Source organism: Amia ocellicauda, chromosome 22 (genome assembly GCF_036373705.1).
Source record: "Amia ocellicauda isolate fAmiCal2 chromosome 22, fAmiCal2.hap1, whole genome shotgun sequence".
Lineage (NCBI taxonomy): Eukaryota > Metazoa > Chordata > Actinopteri > Amiiformes > Amiidae > Amia > Amia ocellicauda.
The window spans coordinates 10,882,253-10,906,729 of NC_089871.1; the positions used below are offsets into that span (position 1 = coordinate 10,882,253).

Below are 24,477 nucleotides of genomic sequence, written 5' to 3' on the forward strand. Positions count from 1 at the left end.
TTACCCTTGTAGCTGGGGAGATGTTAAATTGCGCCAATTAAGGTGATAACAATCCTGATTTAGTTAATGAGCTCAGGTGCAAACCCTGGTATTTTTAGGAATGGAGATGTGTGGAGATTCCTGATGACTGGATGGAGGGGGGAGAGCGCAGCATTGAGGAGATCCTACTGGCAGCTGAGGGGCACGTCCACCCTCAGAGACCATCCTGCAAAGACTCTGAGAGGAGGGGAGGAGAGCACTGTGTGTGTGTGAGAGCGAGAGAGAGTGTGTGTGTGTGTGGTGGGGGGGGAGAGAGAGGGAGAGTGTGTGTGGGGGGGGGGGGGAGAGAGAGGGAGAGTGTGTGTGTGTGTGTGTGGGGGGGGGGGAGAGAGAGGGAGAGTGTGTGTGGGGGGGGGGAGAGAGAGGGAGAGTGTGTGTGTGTGGGGGGGGGGGGGGAGAGAGAGAGGGAGAGTGTGGGGGGGGGGGGAGAGAGAGGGAGAGTGTGGGGGGGGGGGAGAGAGAGGGAGAGTGTGTGTGTGTGTGTGTGTGTGGGGGGGGGGGAGAGAGAGGGAGAGTGTGTGTGTGTGTGTGTGGGGGGGGGGAGAGAGAGGGAGAGTGTGTGTGTGTGTGGGGGGGGGAGGGAGAGTGTGTGTGTGGGGGGGGGGGAGAGAGAGGGAGAGTGTGTGTGTGTGTGTGGGGGGGGGAGAGGGAGAGTGTGTGTGTGTGTGTGGGGGGGAGAGAGAGGGAGAGTGTGTGTGGGGGGGAGAGAGGGAGAGTGTGTGTGTGTGTGTGTGGGGGGGAGAGAGAGGGAGAGTGTGTGTGTGTGTGGGGGGGGGGGAGAGGGAGAGTGTGTGAGTGTGTGTGGGGGGGAGAGAGAGGGAGAGTGTGTGTGGGGGGGAGAGAGAGGGAGAGTGTGTGTGGGGGGGAGAGAGAGAGGGAGAGTGTGTGTGTGGTGGGGAGAGAGAGGGAGAGTGTGTGTGGGGGGGGGAGAGAGAGGGAGAGTGTGTGTGGGGGGGGGAGAGAGAGGGAGAGTGTGTGTGTGGTGGGGAGAGAGAGGGAGAGTGTGTGTGGGGGGGGGAGAGAGAGGGAGAGTGTGTGTGGGGGGGGGAGAGAGAGGGAGAGTGTGTGTGTATGTGTCTTCTAATTCTGCTTGCAGAGCAGTTTGCATTCAATTGCTTGTCTTTTTCTCTCTCTCTTATTGAACCCCAGCGTTCTCTTTCAATTATCAGCTCTTTCTTTGCCTCCAAAGAGCAGAGAGGGTGTTAATTATCTCTAATTACCCAGCTCTGTGAACTGCCGTCTCTGCGACGTGAAGTAGCTACTGCAAGGTCCTCTCTGACAGCTCGGCGGCTAATGTGTCTCTAATTGCCCACTGAGCTGCGGCTGGGGCGCGCCGGCTGTGCCGAAGCACAGACCCATTTCCTGCTGAAACAGTCTGGGTTTGGGGGGCGAGAGGAGAGAGATGGCGTAACAGCGGCAGGGATGTCAATGAAGCCGTTGAAGGCTGAAGAGATTCTGGCCACTGGGCAGTGACTGTCTGCCCAAGAGGAGGCCAGGCGCCAGGGCAGAGCTACAGCAGGGTCTCTGGTCTTAGGTTTTCTGCTTAGAAAGGCTTAATTAGGAATTATTTATATGATATCTAGCCACTAATTAAGAAACCTCTCAATGAAGAGTCTATTAGATTGTTTTACACAGCTGCTGTGTTGTTACAGACCCTTCCCAAACCTGCACTCGCTTATTGTCCCTGGGAAGAGTTGCATCATCCAGACAACTCCTGATTAATTATTCGTTATACAGATTTATGTCTTATTAAATAATTATGACCCTGGCCCTTGTCTTATTAATCATGCATGAAGGCGATCAGCAGGCGGTGAGTGTCTCCCAGACAGACAACATGGAGCATCACCTCCACCAACCACACAGCCCAGAAGTGTCATGTCGGTGGGGTCTCCAGCCCTGGTCCTTGAGAGAGACAGTCCAGTCCAGTCCAGCAGGGTCTCCAGCCCTGGTCCTGCTGCAGATAGTGCTGGAAAACAAGGTTGTTTAATTTATATATATACACACAAATAACCTTGTCTGGACGTGTCCACGCCCCGGGGTTGAGCAAGGGGAACACAGTGAGCCGCTCTGCTGTCACCGGGGGCAGATTAGGCAGCAACACCTTGTCATCCGTTTGACATGCAAAATGGCCCCGCTCAGCGCCGCCTCAGACCCGCGTCACATGGGCAGCGAGCGCTTCAGACCCGCGTCACATGGGCGCCGAGCTCCGGAGCGCCTCGTACATTTTGTTAGTGTCGGAGCGGCGGACAGCGATGGTGGATCGACCCGAACTGCAGCCAGGATCTACAGTTTAACATCTGGAGCAGCACCAGCGGGGCAGACATCGGCATCAACACGAACCGTGTCGTGAAATAAACCCCCCTCTCTCTACACACACGCTGAGATCGTGTGATCTGAACGGAAGAAAAAGGACGTGTTGTTGGATCGCCAGTGTGCACTAAACAAGGACAGATCGTGCCAGAACATAAGAACTGGAATATACAATTAATAATCCAAACAACTGCAATTAAACAACGATCCTTTACGAAGAAAAGGAGAAGCTGAGGGTCGAGGATTTTTGTTAAAAAAACTATACATTTTCGTTGTAATATTGTGTGTATATATATATATATATATATATATATATATATATACACATACAATAATATATATATATATTATTTTTTCAAACGTCTCTATTGCATCCAGGGGAGAGCGTTTTCCCCCGATCCAGACAAAGGAAACTTAATGCACATTATGAATCCGATCATTTGAGGACGGTTGTTGAATAAATAAATAAATAATATAAATATATATGTGTGTGTAGACGGACGGGGGCTGTGTGGCTGTGCTCGGTGCACAGAGGAAGAGGAATCTGAGTCGATCCCCACATTTCGCCTCGGAGACAAAAGGACGGATCCGGATTGTGTGCTTGTGGTTGGTTTGTTGTTTTTACGCACAGATTTGCTCTTGTTTGGAGAAGGACTTCACCCAAACAGGAAACTGACATGATGTTTCCACAATCCCGACACTCAGTAAGTCCCGTCTTTAATCTTTGTGTGCGTGGATGTGAAAGCCCCGGTTATTAATCACTCTTTCCTCCTGTGCAGCTGCGTCTTCGTGTTTCTGTGTGTGTGTGTGTGTGTGTGTGCTTTCCCGGACTATACCAGTGTGTTTGTGTCTCTGCTTCTCCGCACAGCCCTCCAGGTCTGCCCCTCTGCCGCCCGCATGTGTTCCCTCTCCGGGCCCGTCTCCCTGCCTGGCGGCGCCCGGGACGCAAAACAAGAGTCCATTTTAAAACCCCGAAACGGTCACCACAGCCCGTTTCCCCGCGGCTATTAACCCCCCCACCCCCTGGAAATCATTTAGTCTCCGTCTCCGGCGAGATAAGCGACTCTAATAAAGCAACACCCGCCTGTTTTTGCGTTTTAAACCGGTTTCACACTGGAGGCGGTGAGCCCGGGCGCAGAGGGGCAGTTGACGGCGCCGCGTCGGCCCGAATCCAGCCCGTGAAACGCGGTGTCGTCGCTCCGGTGTCGCCCTGTTTCGCAGCCCTTGAGTTTTCACGGTTTATCGGCACCGGGGATCATCGGTAACGGCTCTGGTGCGGGCGGCGTCCGGCTCTTGGGTTTCTGTGCAAAGGCCGCTGCTCAAACCCCGAGCGGAAACGGGTGGTTTTGTTCATATTTTAAAACAAAATGGCTGTATGTTTGTACGCAGCTACACGCTCCTCTCCATCGGGTAACACTGGGAGCACAAGCACTGTAGCAAGAGGGGGGAAGAGACGATCATACACATTATATTTAATAACAGAAACGCGCCAACCCGCTCATTTATCAATCGCCATCAATAGATAATAAACATTCCCCCCAAATAGATCATTTATATGTATATATCCTGTTTATATACGTCATCAGGAGTGACAGTACGAGAGGGGCCATGTTAAAACACGGCGTTTGGGTTTGAAGTGTTCAGTGTGTGCGTTTTTGTGTTTGGATTTTAACTGCAGGCTTTTATAGACTGGAGGCCCCGTTTCTCCCAGCGGTACCAAGTTATGAGTTCATGTCCCGGCTCATTGATTTCCCTAATCCATATCATAAAGCGCTTAATCCCCCGTGAATGGATCCACTTGATGCGTGTTATTGAAATGGGACCAGTGGACCCCCTTTCTGGGTTCATGCTGCATCTCCCCGCTGCCCCCAGTCACTGGAAGTAAAGCAGGTGCTGCAACTTTAGATGGCGAGTTGGGTTTGTTTACAGTCTTGCAATGATGATCTTGAACCCTCGCAGCCTGCAGGTCCGGCCTGTGGTCAGAAGCCTGGTTTTAATTTGGATGGACTGGCACTCAATTACAAAAAATATTGAGATTTAGGTGTGTGTGTTTGGGTCTTGCCAGCCCGATGGTGTAAGGCCCTAAGGTCAGGCCTTGGCTTTGTCAGTGGATAATGTCTCATTGTCCTTTTATTTTCCATATTTTAACGGGCCATTCGTTAGTGTTGCTGTGATGTGAGCTGCGCCACTGGTCCCAGGAGAGAGAGGGAGAGGGTTCCTCCATTGACATTTTATCTTTCACTGCATCTTTCAGTGTTGCCAGACTGATAACGCACTATATTACCATGTAGTGTGTGTGAGTAAGGCATCAGCAGCTTATAAAACTAGGGGAGGCAGTGTTAAATTGTCCGGTTAAAGCCGATAACAAGTTCAAATTGGATCAATATGAGCTCAGAGGTGTAAAGACAACCTGAAGGTCCTGTCCTGCTCTGCCCCCCTCTCTCTGCAGGAGGGGGCAGCTCTGTAGGCCCTGATCCTCAAACCCCCCCCCCCCGGCCAGCAGCTCCAGGGTGGGCACGTTGAGCGCTGTGGGGGTGGGCTGGCATCTCGGAGTTGGCAGGCTGGTTTGTCTCGCACTCTTCACTCCGACACGGCGCGGTGATGTAGGTGGGGGTTGCCCCTAGCAACCGCATCCTGTGGAAGAAGTGTCGGGTACTGAGTCGAGCCCTGTGCGCTTGCCACCGCCACCTCGCACCTTCCAGCCAGGAGGCTCGGCAGCATCGTCACGCACTTTAATTATGTGGGTCGCAGGGTCTGGTGTCGTAATTGAAGTGATTACTCGCAAACAGGCGCGCACATTGATAAAAATGTCCTGGATCTCACGCTACCCCTGGATACAGAGAGACGGGACTTCTCTGATGGGATGAGATGCCTTTTTTATTCGTGAGATAGAGAACACACACACCGTCCAGACACAAAGTAAATCCAGATTAGATAGAAGGACACACAGGTTGTCAGACAGACAAATGTTCCTGTTCTGAGCCAGCCGGGTCTTACACAGTTTGACAAATCCGTGGGACTCCCATCAAAACAGACAGACGTGTGTCCAAAATACCATAAAGCAGGACAGACTGGTCATGGTGGTCTCCCCTTCACAACCCCACACCCCAGCCTCTCCAAACAGCATAATGGTGGGCAACTCGACCTGGAGGTCTCGACTCCTCCGCACTGCTTGCCTCTCAGCCTAGAGACGAGACTGAACTTGCTTAGCAAACAAACAGATGGTTAACTTTGCTCACTGGGAACTTAGGGGGAACAATTACCAGGACTGCTAGTGCTGTAATACTGATTGATTGATTAACAGACACCCTTACCCAGGAACACAAGACACAAGACGCAATGGAGGCCGGCTTGTGCTAGTGTCTGTCCATTTTGTAATTGTTTTAGCATTATTGTACTGGGGTCTGCTTTGCATACCCATACGACATAAAACAGCACCTGTGGAGTTCCCCAGTGACGGGGCAGGGCAGGATGTACAATAGGATGTCTGTCGGGTGGGGGGGCGAGACGGTCCGCCGCACAGACACTGCTAATGACTGCCTTGGCTGCAGTGGGGAAAAGTGCTGCTGCTGACACTGATAATTACAGAGACTCGCCACGCATGCTTTTGCATCTTTTTAAATGCTTTCCTCTGTTACTTCTATGACAGCCCCCCCCACCACCACCCCTCCTTAGCGATCATCCTTAATTACAGAGCAGCTAAAATTATCGGATGGCTGTACAAAAGCAGTGTGACAGCGGTGCGTACAGGTGTGTGTGTGTTGAATTTAGCACCACTGCCCACTTTTCATGGTTGCTCGGTGTGGCTGCCAGTTTATGCCCGATACTGGGAATTCCAGTGAAGATGTGCACCTCGCATATCGTTGGCAGTGAAGGTCATTAGGGGACAGTGGGTCATTCACCAGGTTGCCTGTGAGTGTTTCCTCCCCAGGGTCCCAGCACCGTCCTTTCAGGTGGAGGGCCTCCCATAGATTGTCCAGTGCCGCTCGTGTTATTGAGTTATTGAGTGTTGTGGGAACTCGAGAGGGAAAGGTGTTGGAGGGGGACCTTAATGGTGGCGCACGCTTTGCCCCGGTGTTCCTGTACTTGTGTGACCATGGCCAAGCCAGCAAGGAAGGTGTGGAGGGGCGGGGATTTTGTGGCCCGGCTGAAACCTGCGACGCAGTGAAACATGAGTGTCCCGCTCATCGTTGGCGCTTCTCGGGGAGGGGGGGGGGCGCAGCGCAGCGCTGACACAGCACCGCCAGGGATTAGGACACAAGCACATCAGCAGGAGTGGAGCAGATTAACTGGCACATACGAGAGCAGGGGCTTCACCTGGCCAGAGAGAGAGTGGGGGAGGGTGGAGAGAAGAGGGAGGATTGAAAAGTTGTTCTCAGATCTGGTGCAAAACACTTCACATCACCGTAGCAACTGTCACTGATTGAAACAAGGTGAAAATGGACACATGGGGAAATTGAAACCTGCACCTGCACCCCCTCCACTCGGCACTTTGGACCGTAGAGAGAGACACTTGTGCAGTTCTGAAGGAGGAGTGGAGGTGTGAGACGGTGTGGAGGAGGGGAGAAGTGATATGGATGGGGGCAGGCTCATGGAGAAGGGAGGCGGGAGGGGGGTCGTGCCGGGGGTTTACTAATGTAGTGCTGAAGCTGAGGGATGTGTTCCAGCTGACGGGGGTTAAGTGTGCAGTGGCCTGACTAGCAAAGCAGTTGACACTGACAGAGAGGAGAGAGAGAGGCAGAGAGGGCGAGGGCTGAGAGAGCAAGATGGAAAGAGACGTAAGGAGGCGGAGGAGGAGAGAGCGAGAGCCGGAGGGCTTTGTTCTCATTGTACGCAGCTGCCTGGCCAGGCCCGGCTCGCACAGCGGTCTGGAGGGTTTGTTTATAGTCGTGGTGACCACAGTGATCCAAGCCATCACCCCCCCACCCCCGCAAACAAGCCTGCAGAGAGACAACCCACTGTTGCACAGGCTGTGTGAGTGTGTGAGAGTGCATGTAAGTGTGTGGCTCCGTGCGCATCTCTGTGCATGTTGCCTGCCAGTCCGAATGTGTGTGTGGCTTGTGTTGGTGTGTGAGTCTGTATGTCTCTCTGTGCATATTGTGTGAATATGCATGTGAGTATACATGTATGTGTAAGAGAGCAAGTATAAATGCTTGCAAGCGTTGGTGCGTGCAGTGCTGTGCGTGCAGTGCTGTGTGTGTCACTCAATCCATTTTTTAATATAGTGCCCTGCACAGGATAGCCAGAGCGCTTTACAGTTTGAATACAAACAAACAAACCACAAATAAAATAAAGCATTCAGCATGGAGGAGAGAGAAATAAAAACTCCTACAGGATGTTAGATTTTTACAGGAGAAAATAAATCTCAGGGGATCCACGGCTTAAGGCCTAGGTCTAATGGTTGCCTCCCCTCCAGGCAGTGTAATTGTGTGATACAACAGCGAGGAGAACAGAAAATTCTTCAGTGGTGCTGCTGTCTGTGTGTGCGCAGTGCTGCGTGTTCGGCAGGTTTAAACAGTGCTCAGGGCCAGCCGCGGTCTGCTCAGCAGGTGCCAGTGACTCCCATTCCTGCCCGGTCGACAAGCGCGGCGCCGCCTGTAATGGCTAATCAATGAGTCGGCTCTCTGCTCCGCTGGCCTGGGCCCACCCCGCCTCTGAGTGCGATTATCTCTGTCTGGGGCCTGGAGCCCTGTCTGAGAGGCCAGTATGGCAGCACAGTGCTTTCCCATTATTATTTCAGGGTTTTTATGGCCCCCAGAAATCCAGCGCAGTGTGATCAGACGACCCATGCTCTCTGATCTTCATTACTTTTTATTTTGTGTTAGTTTTGTGTGTGCTTCTCTGGCCTGCTGCCCTGCTCGTACTGGAGCACCAGAGCCACTGCCCAAACCTATTGAGGTAAGCCTCCCCAGCTACTGGTGAGCTAGGGAGGGGGAGGAGTACCAAACTCTACTGCAACTTAGCAAGGTGAGCGCCCCCCCCTTATTTAATCCAATTGAGTGCCCTTATGCTGCTTGATTTGAGTAATCAGACCCAAGGCTGCGGATTAAAGCAGAGATTACGAATGGAGGCAGGAGCTCAGAGCACGAACCCCCCACTTTTAATAACCGTGCTGCCACAAAGTTTCAAATACATGACATTTTGACATCTTGGAAGTTTAGAGCTGCCTCAAAGAAACCCAAAACCAAACCAAAACACACTGGGGTTTTCGCAGCGTTTTAAATGTGTGTTGTGACCAGAGTTTTTTTTTGAAGGCCAAATATGGCTGTTAATATTCCAGAATTCCGGCCATAACGGCCATATGTTTTAAATAGCCATATAATAGCCTACATTTAAACAGCAATAAATACAAACGCTATGATCCAACAAATGTATTTTATTTAAAGTAGTCCGCATAATGAACTCTTCACAAACTTTGCGTACTGAACATACATTAAATGTATGTCTCTTTGCATTCCAAGCCCGTCAAATTAAATAACTTGAAAATAAGCTAAATGAAGAAGCAATTAGGTCTAAAAAAATAAATAATAGGCTTGTCAATCCAAATTCTGCGTTTGTCATATTCCCGTTTATCTGCGGCGCGACTTCGTTGAATAGAAGTGCTCCGCTGCTTGTGCAGCCCCTCGGCACAACTTGAATTCTCATCACCCTTGTCACCTTTTCCTCTGTGAAGCGGCTCTTCTCAGGGCTGTGTTTATCCTGTCCTGGAGTGAGAATCCACGCTCTGCAGGCGCACTGGATACAGGGATTGTGCTGGCAATCTTTCCCAGCTTTGCCCAGTCGGGATAGATTCAGTCACATGACTAAACTCTCAGTGATGTCTTACTGTAGCGGAGGCTTGCTGTTGTCTTGGCAACATATCTTATAGGTCACACAATATTAGGCTATTTAATATGCTATTAATCTATTTATTTATTTATTTATTTATTTAGTTAGTTAGTTAGCATATTTCCCATTGGACATTTTGGCCGTTGATATTTTCATCTGCCGGACAGCTACACGTGATACCAGCAAAAAGCCCGGTGTGACTCGAGCGACCTGAGCGCCCCGTTCTGGCAGCCTCACTCAGACCACAGTGCACTGAGCATTAGACCCGGGGGAGGGGTGGTGGCTGTCAGGCAAAACTTTTGTAGGGGGGTGTTGAGGAGTCGCTTCAAAATATTCAAAAAAACATCACAGTTTGTCATACACACACCCCTCCCTCCCTGTCCCTATGTGTAATGTACTTCCTCCCTGAGCTGTAGGGGGTGGGTAGGTCAGGGGGTGGGGGGCAGGGGGCAGGGAGGAGGGAGGCATTATTAAGCCCACTTCAATTAACAGCACAGCCCCCAGGCTTTACACAAAAGAGTCCAGCTGTGCAGGGGTTAATCCTCCACCCACCTCACAGCCCACCTCTCCCTCGACACAAACTCCCTCACACACACACTCACTCAATCTCTGTCACACACACACACTCTTAGCACTGCTACTGCTATCCTATTTCTCCCTCTCTCTGGATCCTTCCTCTCACACACACACACACACACACACACACACACACACACACACACACACACACACACACACACACACACACACACACACTATAATTACATCAGTGCCCCTCAACCCACCCTCAACATCTCTCTTGCTCTCCATATATAAATATATATGTCCTTCACTATATACACACACTCGCACACTTACACTAATGCTCACTCACTCACTCGAACGCCCATGTGCGTCTGTACACCACAAGCCTCTGGGGTCTGATCATCTTTTTTTTTTTTTTTTCTTCCTTTTTTGCACGTGAACAAATTGAATCAGGGGCTTGACACACACAGCACAGCAGATGTCTGGGGCGCCACGGGGCAGCGCCGCTCATTAGCATCACAATCGCAGCGCTCTGTAAACTGTGTGTGTGGGGGGGGTATGAGAGAGAGTGTGTGATTGCGCAAGTATGTGAGAATGACAGTGTGTGAGAGTGAGTTTGTGTGTTAGTGTGAGAAGGGGAAGAGGAGGGGGTAGGGTGTTTGTTCGTGGCAGGGGGCATGCTGTGAACAGGTCGAAGGTCACGGGGGATATTGATTTTTGGACCTGGCGTGTTCTAATTGATTTTTAACGGGCGTTGAGGAGAAGGGGAAGGGGGGAGGTTAACACACTCTCCACCCTCCCTCCCCCAGACAAGCAGTGTCTCCTCTGTTTATCTTTTCTGTTCGCTCTCTCTCCTCTCTTTCTCTCTCTCTCTGTGTCAATCATCCACTCTAACACACTCACACACATACTCGGCCGCTCATCCTCCGCTCCCTCTTTAAAGACCTCGTGAGGTGCTCTGACTGCAGCTGTGTCGCCTGGGAGCAGAAGTGGGGGCGAGGAGCTCTAGATGAATAATGTGAACAAATAAACAACGATTAATAGAAACGGAACAGAGCCGGCACTGAGGTGATTAGCGTTGTGGGCAGCGCGATATTGATGCGTTCGGAAATGCTCAGTTTTGCAGAAGTGACTGAATGCGTCAACAAGCGTGAAAACGGCAAGATAAGACGTCAGCGGAATGGTTGACGTTGCCCATTAAGTGGATGATGTAATGGCCTTAATTGACACCTGGTCTGGGATTATTAGACGCTGCAGTTATTATGAGTGATTAATTGAACTCTTAATGTGCTGTGATTGTTTAGTTTGATGCAGCAGCAGGTCACCCAGAGTCAGTGTGCTCACTGCCTACCAGTGGTCGGGTCAGTGTGTCAGCTGACCGGGCATCCTTCTCTGGGGAGTCCTTGGCGCAGGACACTGAAATGTCAGTCCGATCTCATTGTGCAAGTATCGACATGGTGAAATCAACAACATTGCACAGGTGTTGCCCATCAGAGAGCGGTTTGCCGTTACAGGGATGCATTTGTGTATTTTTTTTTTTCCGTTTTCTTTTGTAATTTTAAATCGTGTTGCTCTTCCGCTTGAAAGAAACTCCATTCTGCCTCTCTCTCTCTCTCTGCCCTCTTCCCTTTCCTTTCCTTTTCTGCGCTGTGTGTGGGAGAGATGGGGGGGAGGTGGGGGTGCACTCTCCGGAGGCAGCGGAGCGCTGGGCCGGAACAAAGCGACTCGGCGGGGGTGGGGGCGCTCGATTTGCGAGCCTGCGGGTTGGGTTCAGGCTTGCGAGACTGGAGTCACCGCTGAGCGCAGGAAACTCAATTACACCGCTGCTGCACAGGGACACAACAGGCCTGCCTGGGAGCACTTATTTATTTATATTTTTTTCTTGGTGGAGAAAAGGTAGAGCCCTCCTGCAGTCAAGTGGGCAGGCATGTGTGCATGTGCAGGGCAGAAACCTGTGATTTAGGGTGTTCGTCTCCTATGACTGTCCCGTCTAACACGCCCCAATCCCTGCCCCTTGCCCGGTCGTGCACTATCAGCTGGTGGGCAGTGCCAGCACTTGAAGACGCTGCTGTGATTCGCTGTGAGGCACAGAGGAGGGACTGGGTGTCCCAGTACGAGCCAGGCACTGCAGATAGCCCCCCACACCACCGTGACCCCTGCCGTACCCGCGCCCTGTAGGCGAGCAAGGCCGTGCCGTGCCAGTGCGGAGTCTCAGTGCCGCATTCGGTGACGCAGCCACACTTTCACGAGAAATGACAGCGAGTAAATATAACAGCAGCCCACAATTTCACCGAGCATGAAAACCGCCAGTGTATGTAAAAGTGCCCCCCCGGGACCCACCGCAGTGCTTAGAGACGGAGGTGGGGGGGGGGGGGTGTAATTGCTCGGTGTGTGCCGTTTAAATCTTTTTGAGCAGAAATATCACAGGTGGTTTCTTGGATGGGCAATTGTCGTTTATCAAAAAGTAGAGCAGTCTCTTGTAACTAGCGCTCTGACGAACTGTGGTGTTCGGACACAGTGACTTGATTTGATTTAGGTTTTCAGCTCATCTGAAAAGGCTTTTAATTTCCCAAATTGTTCAGTTGGTTCCACCTTTGTACTGTGATAGATTACAGCTTTTAATGAAATTGTCAGGGATTTTTACAGTTATTTTGCCTCACTATTACGTTCTCACTCGACACTGTTTTCTTGTTCACTGATCGCAGGATTTGTCTTTCTTCATTCACACTCCAGGTCCCCGCTCCATAAGATAGTGAAAATGTATACAGTAGTAAAAGAAACCACTCATTTTGTCAATACCAATGACTTGTGCACCATTATTTGTTAGTTATTGATTGGTTGATTGATTGAAATTTCCTCTGTTCCATTGTTTTGTGTCCAGGCTTCATCCCAGTCATCGCAGCAGCTGAAGTTCACCACCTCAGACTCCTGCGACAGGATCAAAGATGAGTTCCAGTTTCTCCAAGCACAGTATCACAGGTACGGTCCCCCCCCCATCCTGGTCCAAAATCCTACGGTGTCTGGACTCTCGTCAGGAGTGGGAGGAGAGCCTGCGCCATGATACAGGAGTTGCGTTGCAGTTTTTTAAGCCGACCGATTCAGGAATGACTTGGGAGCCCTCTCTTTAATACGACTCTACCCTGGGCTCTTAATTAGTTAATTGAATATAATAAATCTCTTAATAACTGAGCCAACTATTTACATGCACACACCTATCTTAAAACACACCTGTATATATTTACATACACACACATACACACCTGTATATATTAACACACATTTTTAAATGTCTATCGCTGTGTTTGCGTCCCCCAGCTCCGTTATCTAGTAATTGGCAGGTCAATTATTGATGCAGTGGGGAGGGGGTGGTTGGGGGCCATTATTTCATTAAATATTCATCCAGCAATTACAGCGAGGGTGAACTGTACGATCTCCCACACACACAGAGTGGGAGAGTGAGGGAGGGATTGAGACTGTGAGAGGGAGGTCTGTCCACTTGGATGACCAACTCCCATCGACGCTGGGTGCAGCTCACGTTAAATGACCCTGCTCTGCATCCTGAGCGCTGGGATAGAGTGGCAGAACAACGAGGCCACTCTTGCTCACACACAACAGACACACAGGCTTGCACAAGGCTCTCACACACAATACGGGCAGAAGATCCCAGCACACACACTCACAAACACAGCGCCCATACACGCGACACGCGACTCTCCACACTTGGGAACACGCAACACACACACCCTCACAGACGCACATGCTGGCACTGTAGTTTTTTCTGGACATATAACCAAACCGGCACACACGGACACAGATGCGTTCAGCCTCTGTAACGGCAATGAAACCTCCCATCAAAGTGTTGCCCGTGAGGATCCTCGCACCTTGCCGGCCCCCGCGGGCCAATTGCACGCCGAGTGGCTCAATGCGGCAGCGGGGGAGGCAGTTTCCATGGTTACTCTGACGCGCGTTGCCGGTGTTTCGGAGACAAGAGTGATGAGTTTGAGTGGAAGTGGAAGTGGCAGCCAGAGAGCGCGAGCAAGAACACATACACACTCTTAATCTCTAAATACACACTCTAAATACATATTCACTCACACACTAAATGCGCACGTGTGTGTGTCTGTATGCCCGTGTGTGTGGGAGACTGAGCACTCCAGGCAGGGTGTATAAACCCTTTGGCACCGGCCTCCGCGATCCACGTTCGTTTCCTCTTTAAGGCAAAAGTGAGCAGGGGTTTAATGTATATTTTTTCCGGGTGAGGAAATAGTGGCAATGGTGTCTCCCCAGCACACCTGCACAGCGGGGCACAGCTTTCATTGCGACCCTTGTGCACATCACCCTGGGCAAAGGCCTCTGCCAAACGGTGCATAATAATCAGATCAACAATAAGAACTTGGAAGAACAAATATAAATTAAAATCCTGAGGGGTTTCTGTATGATTGTTTTTTAAACGATCGACAGGTTTCCACAGGCTGAGAATTAATTCGACTCCTCTTGAGCGCAAGGCATTTTCTACAACATATTAGCCATTTTCTTATTCATGTATTAATCAATCAATCAATTAACATTTTCTTCCCCGCTTCCCTCCCTCAGTCTGAAACTGGAGTGTGACAAGCTGGCCAGCGAGAAGTCGGAAATGCAGCGCCATTACATCATGGTGAGTGTCCGAATGTTTTTGTGCTCTTACGGGGCGTCTGGATGATGTCATAGGGTGTGGCGTGGGGCCGAAGCTGTCTGAAAGGGACTGTAGTAGAATAAGTGAAGCAGGGGGACGTATATCATGGTTGCACCATACTCGGTCCTATGTGCAACACAGATTTCATTCCACGACCATCCCATATGTTTTTTAGTTGTTTTTTTTTTCCTCTGTTTTACAAGAATCCTTTGTTTGCTCCCCCCTCCCCAGTGAAATGATAGCCAGTTCTAGAGTTCCTGACACAGCCGGTGTTGCTGCATAGAAACAGGAAAGCAGTCGAGTCATCTGAGATGCCCAGGGACTAAGGGACTAAAGAGGACAGGAGGATAGAGAGATGGGAGAGAAGAGTGAGGGAGAGGGATACAGGGGGAGAAAGGGATGGAGATGGAGTGAGAGGGAGGCAGGGTTAATGATAACTCGACATCAGCTCCGGCTCCAGTTTCAGGTGTCATTGAAGCAAGTGTGTGTGTGTTGATTGTTAGTGTGCCTATATATAGGACCTCAGTAACAGCATTTGCTGTGTGTGGAGAGCGCCACCTCAAAGCAATCCTGCTTGGAGGGGAGGGGGGGCAGCCTCTTTTCTCCCTCTCCCCCTCTCTCTGCCTTTTTCTAACTGTCCTCTCATATTTCCCTTTTTCTTATCATTTTTCTTCGGTTCGTCATCAGGTCTTCCATTTTGATCTCTGCATTTCTATAATTCTTATGTGACTGGTCTTTTATCCTTCTTGCTTTTTTTTTCTCCCTCTATCCTTACCTTTCTTCCCTATCTCTCCCTCTCTCTCTGATATCCATTCCTGCCCTGGTCTCTCTCCTCTTCTCTCTTCCCATCTCTGCCTGGCTCCCTCCATCTCCCTGCTGTCTGCCTGCCCCCCTGCCTCTCTCCCTGCTCTCGTTGTCCCTCCCCCACCCTAATCTCATTTTCGCTGGCCTGACTGGGGTAGCCGTCTGATATTGTGCCTCTAATTGATCTGTCTACGAGCTTAATCTCATCTAATCCCAGCAGCATCTTGTCTCCATCCATCACGCTCCCACCCCACACTAGAAAAAAAATAAAAAATAGACTAAATGCGCACACACACACACACACGCATGGAAACACAAGCATCCACACACTACTGCACACATACACACACACACACACACACACAGATGCACTCTGGGTAATTGACTATCAGGTTGCTCACTCCGGGAGCTCAGTCTGGGCTATGGAGTGGCGCGGGTTCCTCGAAGACACTGACTGTAATTACTTTAGGGACGTGCAGTTTGTTCAATCATTCTGTTTGTTTGCTCTCGCTCCCTCTCTCTCTCTCTCTCTCTCCCTCCCTCGCTCGTTTGTCTGTTTGCCTATTTACCCATCAGGTGTTTTTGAAGGACAGTTCTGGAGATTCCCAGCTGCTTGGCGGGATGGTTTTGTTTTTTGTCTGTTACTCGGTGTAGTGTCCCTGCTGTACTGTACGGTGTCTCTCAAGGACCAGGGCTGGGGACTGTGTTGTACTGTGGCAGTGTGCGGTATTCGGCAGTGTGCGCGCAACTGTGAGAGTGTGCCGTACCCACTGATCCCAGTCTCATACTTCTCTCTGCTGTTCTTCTCCCCACAGTACTACGAAATGTCATACGGGCTGAACATCGAAATGCACAAACAGGTAGGCCTTCCCCAATCAACACACTGACACGGTAGGCGTGTCGCACCCAGGGCCGGGTGTCTGTGAGCGCTCCCCCCCGAGGCTGGGCTGTAGAGTGGGAGGCACGGTGCCATACGGTGCAGTGTACTACCTGCAGTACGATGGAGTGGCGAACAGTACGGTGCAGTCGGGGGTGGGGGGCAGGGAGGGAGAGGGGGAGCGATGGAGGGAGAGAGGAAATTGGTGTTGGCGTGTGGTAATGACTCTGGCAGAGAATTAATAACACGACACTGACCTGGGGCCCAGCTGCACCACTGCCTCGATCTATAGCGCTTTATTCCTGCATGGGGTGGGGGGAGGCAGTGTTTGAGAAATTGCAGCAGGGCTCAGAATTGTTCACATAACATAATAAACGGGTACATTTTCTTTTTTTTATTTCCATTATGTATCCTTTTCCATTTTCCTTTGTTTGAGCGGGGGTTTGTGGGCTCTCGGCCTCTCTGTTCCAGCACAGGGAGGCTCTGTGTTTCATTTCTGCGCGGAAACAACAAAATTGATGCAGCTCCTGTTCCGCTCTCTCGGGGTGATTTATTTGTGTGTGTGTGTCTCACGAGAGAGAGAGAGAGAGAGAGAGGAGAGAGAGTGTGTGTGTGTGTGTGAGGCACTTAGACTGACTGTGTCTCCTGCCCCACCCACCCATACTTAAACCTGCCCCACCTCTCACCAGTGTAATTAACCACGGCGTGTGTTCATTCCCATCTCCCCTCAGGCGGAAATTGTGAAGAGATTAAATGGAATCTGCGCCCAGGTGCTCCCCTACCTGTCACAAGAGGTAAGCCTCCCCGCCCCGCCCGGCCTGGCCTGCCACTGTAGCTTCCCTCCAGCACGGCAGGAAGACCGCGTTTACATAGTTTGTCCACATGGGCTTGCCGTATTTCTGCTGCGTTGCCCTTTGTGCTGTTCTCAGAACGTGCTACAAAAATCAAAAGGAAGAGGGAAAAATGCTGTGCGTCTTGTGTGTGTGTGTGTGTGTGTGTTTATTTATTTCTATTATTATTTTGGTATTGTTTTGAGAGAGAATTTACCCGCCCCCCTCCCCTCTCTCTCTCAGCACCAGCAGCAGGTCCTGGGAGCGATCGAGAGGGCCAAGCAAGTCACCCCTCCGGAGATGAACTCCATTATTCGGGTAGGCTGTCCGCTCCCTTGCAGGGCACTGAGGGCGCTGCACTGTGTAGCATGGGGTTGACGTGTGTGTCCGTGCTGTTGTCCGTGGCGTTGTTGACCGCAGTGTTGTGTGTGCTTGTCCGCAGCAGCAGCTCCAGGCTCACCAGCTCTCCCAGTTGCAGGGTCTCGCCCTCCCCATGACCCCGCTGCCCCTGGGCCTGACCCCGCCCACCCTGCCGGCCGTCACCTCCAGCTCCGGCCTGTTCTCCCTGTCCAGCATCCTGGCCTCCCAGGCCCACCTGGCCAAGGAGGAGAAGGCTGCGCGAGAGGGAGCGGACAGCCACCGCGACGAGGAGGGGGACAAGTCCGACTAGCGCCAGCAGAGGGTGCTGACTGTCTGTCTCTCACCGACACACACACACACATACATGTACACGCGCAAACACACACAGACACACACACACTCCCTCACTTACACACACACAGACCTCTTTCGCCCAGCCGCTTTATTTTCATTGTTACTTTCTGTGTATCTCTCCCTGTATCACTTCCTCTGTCTCTCTGATTTTCCTACCTCCTCACGACCCCTTCTAGTTTCGATGTTTTTACTGTCCTCCCCCACCCATTCCTCCCTCCCTCCCCGGCCACAAACGGACCCCCAACTCCTCCACGTGTAGCTTAGTGTCGATGGAAAGACCGCAACGCAGCGCCCCCTGGGGTGGCGGACGAGTCAGACGTGCAGCGGGCGGACCACACCCTCGGCCCCTCGGCCTCTGCTCCGCTGCCGTGGTTTTGATTTGTTTCTCTTCTCCTGATTTTTTGTTGTCGTTGTCGTCGTCGTTGTACAGAAGCTGTTCCTTTCGTGGGGATGTTGGCGCGGGGCGGGGGACGGAACCTAACCGAACGAATGGGACGCGCACAACAGTACCGATTTGTAGATGGGGGAGTTGGTGTACCGTCACACATCCCCTTCTGGGGCCTTTGGGTCAAGCTGCCAGGTCCGTTCGACGATGGTTGTCCTCCTGAAACACACTAGAGAAAAAGCACTAAAGGAGGAGACAAATGTGCAGAAAGCACTGAAGTGATCTGTTTATAGGATAGAGAGAGATTGAGGAGGCAGATGGAGGGGGAGAGAGGGAGAACAAAATGCTCTTCCAGAGCAGCAGAGGGCGCTAAGCACTTTGGAAGCCAGTTGCAATGTCAGCTTGAGACCTATTTGAGTGACAGGTCACCTGGTCTGCCCCGCCCCCCAGCTCAGCCGTGTCTCCTGGTTTGGTTTTCTCCTATTGTGAAATGTCTACATTAAAAAACAAAACAAAACAAAAAGCACATTGAGCCCCTCCTCGGCATCATTTCCTGTGTGTGTGTGTGTGTGTGCGTGCGCGTGTGTGTGCGCGTCCTGTATACAGTCGGTGGAATACCCACAATCCACTGCGGAGAGGGAGAGCTTTATATACTCAGTCCGTTTCCTCCGCTCCCCACCCTTACCGGCCCAGATTGACTCTGAATGACGCAGCTGCGTATCAGGGGAGCAGCCTTGACGCACACAGAGACGGAGAGAGAGAACGAAGGCGGCACATCGCCAAGCACAAAAAGGGAGCAGACTCCAACACAAAAGCACTGTCTCTCGGTGTAGCTCGGCCGTGGTGTCGGGGTCTGCCGGGCGCTCGTGCTGGAGGCACCGGGAGAGGTGGGGGGGCGGGAGACGGACTGCTCGTTTACATTTTTAGAAAGCCCATTTTAATCCATTAGGCCTCGACACACACAGACACGCACTCCTAAGCACACTCGCACCATACACATACGGAGACGCACTCGCGCACACAGACGCTCACGCGCACACACAGGCGTGTTGGTATGTATGTATATGCGGGAGGAAATCGCCACGGCATCTTGCTGGATTTGTTTTTTGTGTCATGAGTGAATTTGGGTAACAGGCGAGTTTCCAATCCACCCTGAGCACTTAATTAGTTAATTGAAATAATTATTCACTTAAAATCTGAACTGAAACCATCTCAACCGTGGTGCGGGGGCTGGGGGGCACAGAGAAGGGTGTATAGGACCTCCGCTACACTGTCACTGGCGTGTACAAGACTGTCACTCCATTGTGCGGTTCGAAGAGGAGTTTGAATAGGCTCTGACTCATAGGCCATGCCCACACAGAAATGCATCCCTAATGAGGGGGCGGAGCTTACTGCGCCATGCTCCCCGGGTATTCATTTTAACTTCCCTGGCACGAGGAGGAAACGGTGAGTCTTTTAGTCGAAGGGCCGTTTCATATCGTATTTTAATTTGGGGGGTGTGGGGGGGGTTGTATTCAGTTTTTGGATGGAACATTAATTTGATAACTGGGCTGTTTCAAATCTCCCCCCCAAGCCGTGTTTGCTGTAGTTGAACGCTGCTCACAGGCAAGCGGTTAATGAGGGTAAATACTAGGGAGGGTAATTATTTCTCTTGCCCCCGGTCGTCTGCCCCCTTCCACTCTCCCGCACCCCCCACCCCCCCCCCCCCCACCCACCTCACCCTCTGCAACAATGGAATGAAGCATTGTAATCTTTTGGAGCTTTGTAAAGGTCTTTTTTGACTTCTCTTATTTTGTGTTGTATGTAATACCTTCAGTGTGTAACTTGGCAAAAATGTATGTTTGTGTTATGGAAACCAATACTATAGCTTGGTTTAAAAAAAGGAAAAAACAAGAAAAAAAAACGAAAAAAAACAAAAAAACGATGACAAAAAAACAAATAAATGAATAATTAAAAAAAAAACTGAAACATTTACTATAAATGAATGAAAATTTCTGCAGTAAGGAAGTATTTATGGTGCCTTACAAATAAAATTCAATGGAGGTCAGATCCCGGGTCTGTGTGCTTATTATGATCGTTGTTATTTATAATGGTGTTATTTCCCTCCTCCTCTGTAATGCACCAGCACAACAATGTTAATGAGTGGGAGGGAGAGCAGGAGTGCGGATGCAGGGCTCGGCTCGGCTCTAGTGGGGCTGCCAGTGTGTTTTGGGGCAGCCGAGAGAGCAACCCCAGAGTGCTGTGGCATGGCTTGGGCACCCATACCTACACAAGCATACCCATCATCCATAGCCACCCATGCACGGGTGAGCCACTGTGCAGAGCTGAGACAGGTGTGGAGGAGGAGGACCTGCGTGAGTGAGCGTGTGTGTTTGTGGACGCAGCTCGAACCCATACCTGGTCTCCCTGAGCACTGGCACTGGGTGGGAGACCCTCCACACCCGCATAGCCGTCCAGAGTGCCAGAGGACTGAAAATGTATCCAGTCTCCGTTCACTAACTGGATCTACACACCCAGTCTACTCCTATTCTGGTAAGGTCGTGGCCTGCTCTTTCTCTGCGCCCTTTCACTCCAGGAAATACATACAAATAAAGACTTTATTATTAGTATGAATGGCAACATCCCTGAGCTGGTATTCGCGCAGCAGTGAGGATCACAGCTGTACTCGTTAATCATGTCAGCAAGGAGCACAGAGGGCCAGATCCACAGCTGTGTGGAGTGAGTATCCCAGCCAGCAGGGGGTGCTGTGGGTGTGCAGCCCTTTGAGCCACGCTGAGTTCTGCACTGAGCCACAAGGTGGGAGTGCAGGCTTGTCAAAGATTCATTATTCATTTATAGTCACTTTATCTTTTTTTTTTTTCTTCCTAGCATCAAAAAAATCCGCAAGAGCACTCCGTTAATAACTGTACTGTCACGCAGTCACATGCTCACTGTACTGTAGTACACTATTGCTGTACTTTACTGTACTCTGCTACTGTCACTGTACTACACTGTCACTTTACTGTACTAGTCACTGTACTACACTCACTGTACTTTACTGTGCTACAGTTACTGTGCTACAGTCACTGTACTGTGCTAGTCACTACTACACTGTCACTACTGTACTACACTGTCACTACTACATGGTCACTACTGTACTGTACTACTCACTGTACTGTACTACAGTCACTGTACTTTACTGTACTACACTGTCACTGTACTTTACTGTACTACATGGTCACTACTGTAGTACACTGTATTGTACTACTGTCACTGTACTGTACTACAGTCACTACTTTACTGTACTGTACTACACTTACTGTACTTTACTGTACTACACTGTCACTACTGTACTGTACTACACTGTCACTGTACTTTACTGTACTGTACTACTGTCACTACTGTACTACAGTCACTGTACTACACTGTCACTGTACTTTACTGTACCTTACTGTACTACGCTGTCAACCATACTCTACTTGACTGTAGTGTACTTTACTACACAATCACTGTACTGTATTAGTGTCACTGTACTCTAATGTACTGTATTACACTGTCACTGTACTCCACTGTCTTACACTACACTGTACTGCACAGCACTTCTTTCTTCTCCTTCTTCTGCTTCCCCTTTTTCGTTTCTTTTTTTCTGCCTCCCTTGATTATGGAGACATAATCTGAGTCAGGAGAGACAGCCTGTGTTGTTTTATTCATGGGATCTGCCTGCACACAGACCTGCAATCTCTCTCTCTCTCTTTCACTCTCCACGCAGTTAACATTCTCCCATCTCCCCCCTCCCCTCCTCTCGTTTCCTCTCCTCTCCTCTCCGTGATCGGTCTGTGTGTGTAGCAGCCGTTTGCGTGCTGTCAGTGTCGCTCACACGTGCTTCCTGTTCATTGCCCTCTTGAGTGGCGTGTGGTTGGCGTGCGGTTGGCGTGTGGTTAGTCTGCGCTGCCAGTGCGGTTCCTGTTTTGTACTGTACAGCGCTGACATCGTGTTGGAGGGCGAACGAATACCTCAAATGATTGAGAAAAAGGAAAAAAGTGAAAGAATAAAGGAAAAGAAAATGGGCTGATGTCTCCAACTGCAGCTGCTTTAGAGTACAGAAAGAGAGAGATGGGGAGAGGGATGTGTACAGAATGATTATAGCGACACAGAGAGAAAGATACAGGGAGAGATGGAGTGGATGTCCTAAGTGTTACTAAGTTGCTGTCCTCCCTCAGATGTTAATATTATTATTATTTATTTCTTAGCAGACGCCCTTGTCTAGGGCGACTTACAAAGTATCAGAGCAATACAAAGATGTGGTCTCTCTCTCTCTCTCTCTCTCTCTACCTCCTTTAGTCACTCAGCTGCACCATAAAGTGCACCATTAATGTGCTATAGAATTATATTTCTGAGCCTGTATTAACACTCTCTCTCTCTCTCCGGTCACTTAAATAAGACTCTTTATATTCTATTGTAGATCTCACCTGTTTGATGTGTTTTCTGCTGAAACAGATAGTGTGTGTGTGTGTGTGTTTTGTCTCAGTGTTTGTTTTAAGACGCCTCTTTTCCAGTTTTAGGCCTTTAGAGCCGCACTCTCCCTTCTTCTGGTCCAGCAGTCTAGAGAGGCCCTATTTAACCTGCGCATCCCACCCCCCACCCAGGTGAAAAAACAGGTGTGAACAGGTATGCCGAAGGTTGTGTGTGAGTCGGGGGTGGTCTGAGGGGAGCAGTGCAGCTGTGTGTGCTGAGTGTCAGGCAGAGGGGGATGCTGGGGGCTGGCTAGGGAGGGGTTAATGTTCGCAGTAATGGGCTGAATTCCCGCATGGTTCTCTTTTAGCTGCTGAACTTAATTGGCATGACATTGTCTGGGCAGCCTGCCAGCCAGCCTGGGCTATTACACAGCTGTGTGCGCCACAGTGAGGGAGAGGGAGAGGGAGAGGGGGAGGAAGGGTAGAGACCAAAAGGGACAGGAGGGTGGAGGTTGAGAAGTATGAGGAAGAGAGGGAGTAAGAACTGGGGGGTGATTATTTGTTGTCTACTTATTTAAGGATTGGATTGGACTGGACTCCACACACACATAGAGGTGCAGGAGCTCCATGTGACACAGTAACAGCAGCCCGGGTGCAGCTGTGTAGCTAGTTTATAAACATCAGACCCCCGGAGACTTCCAGACAGGCACAACAACTGAATAGAGGAATAAAAGAACATGAAATAAATAAATAAGAGCCTCCTACAGATGCAGGCAATCACACTCTCACAGATGGACAGAGACAGCCCCTGACACACACACACACACACACACACACACACTCTCACAATTACACAGTCACACAAAGACACTCACACAGTCTCACACACACGTCTGCACACTACAGCTATAGTACTGTGCGTCATTGAGCCACCAGATCACAAACACAGCTGCTGTTGCACCGTAAACACGTTAACATGTTGTGGCAGAGAAACAGAGCTGGGGTAGAGAGAGAGAGAGAGAGCAGATTCCAGGTTTAAAGGGCTGTTGAAATATTAATAGGAGCAGCAGAAAGACAGAGGTGTGAGAGCCCCTGTGCAGTGTGGGCCTGTGGAGCGTCAGGAGAGCTCACACAGGAAACCGCCACTGACAATTCAGAGCAGAGGGGAGAGATGGGGGGGCAGATTTTATCCGCAGTATAACCCTCCTACAATCACAGATCTTATCCAGAAGCCCAGAGCTCAGTGTGAAGGGCTCAGTTGCTCTCAGAGCTGCTGTAGTGCAGGATCAGCAGTAGTGTGGAGTGACAGTCAGGACTCTGGACTCAGGAGCAGAAGAGTGTGGGTTCAATCCCAAGTGTGTAAATGGGTCATAATGCGATATATTGTGGATAGTGGATAAGGGTGTCTGCTAAGAAATGTAATGATGACTCTGTAACACAATTTTTGTTCCTGGGTAGTAAGTGTTTTTTCCTAATTGCTTATGTCTCAAAAGTATAGAAAATGGCTATTATTCCCCACAAACTTTGCTTTTGTGACCAGGACAGTGATCTTTTGAAATGTAACCATTTCCAATGAGAAAGCGGGTGACTCTGTGTCTTTTCATTCACATAAAGTCAGAAAAAAACAACATATGAATCCAAATTAACATGTTTTTATAAAGTAATACAGTATAATCGTCAATCTCGAAAAACTACTCTTCTAAATCTTTTGTAGTCATTTTTGTATTATTTATATACAAATACGTTAATTTGGATTCATATGTTGTTGTTTTCTGACTTTATGTGAATGAAAAGACGCCCATTTTCTCATTGGAAATGGTTACATTTCAAAATATCACTGTCCTGGTCACAAAAGCAAAGTTTGTGGGGAATAATAGCCATTTTCTATACTTTTGAGGCATAAGCAATTAGGAAATAACGCTTACTACCCAGGAACAATAACAAAAAAAATTTGTTACATTGTGTAATATTAGCAGCAGAAACCAATGCTCAGCCTAGTTTTGGAAGAATACATTTCAATACCACTATGAACAAAAGACACACACTGTACTTCTGCA

General features: G+C 50.0%; 1 protein-coding gene across 2 annotated transcripts; it reads left to right on the top strand.

Annotated features, from left to right (window-relative positions):
* The first annotated feature begins 2,235 nt into the window (after positions 1 to 2,235).
* On the top strand, positions 2,236 to 20,034 carry LOC136718190 (TLE family member 5). Of its 2 annotated transcripts, none has more exons than XM_066695833.1 (7): positions 2,236 to 3,053; positions 12,584 to 12,681; positions 14,296 to 14,359; positions 15,997 to 16,041; positions 16,790 to 16,852; positions 17,132 to 17,206; positions 17,331 to 20,034. In XM_066695833.1, the coding sequence occupies exons 1-7, from the start codon at positions 3,027 to 3,029 to the stop codon at positions 17,556 to 17,558; spliced, it is 600 nt and encodes a 199-aa protein (XP_066551930.1). In that variant the 5' UTR covers positions 2,236 to 3,026; the 3' UTR covers positions 17,559 to 20,034. The 2 variants fall into 2 exon arrangements, with proteins under 2 accessions (XP_066551930.1, XP_066551931.1); XM_066695834.1 differs by having other exon boundaries at positions 17,334 to 20,034.
* Positions 20,035 to 24,477: the final 4,443 nt, after the last annotated feature.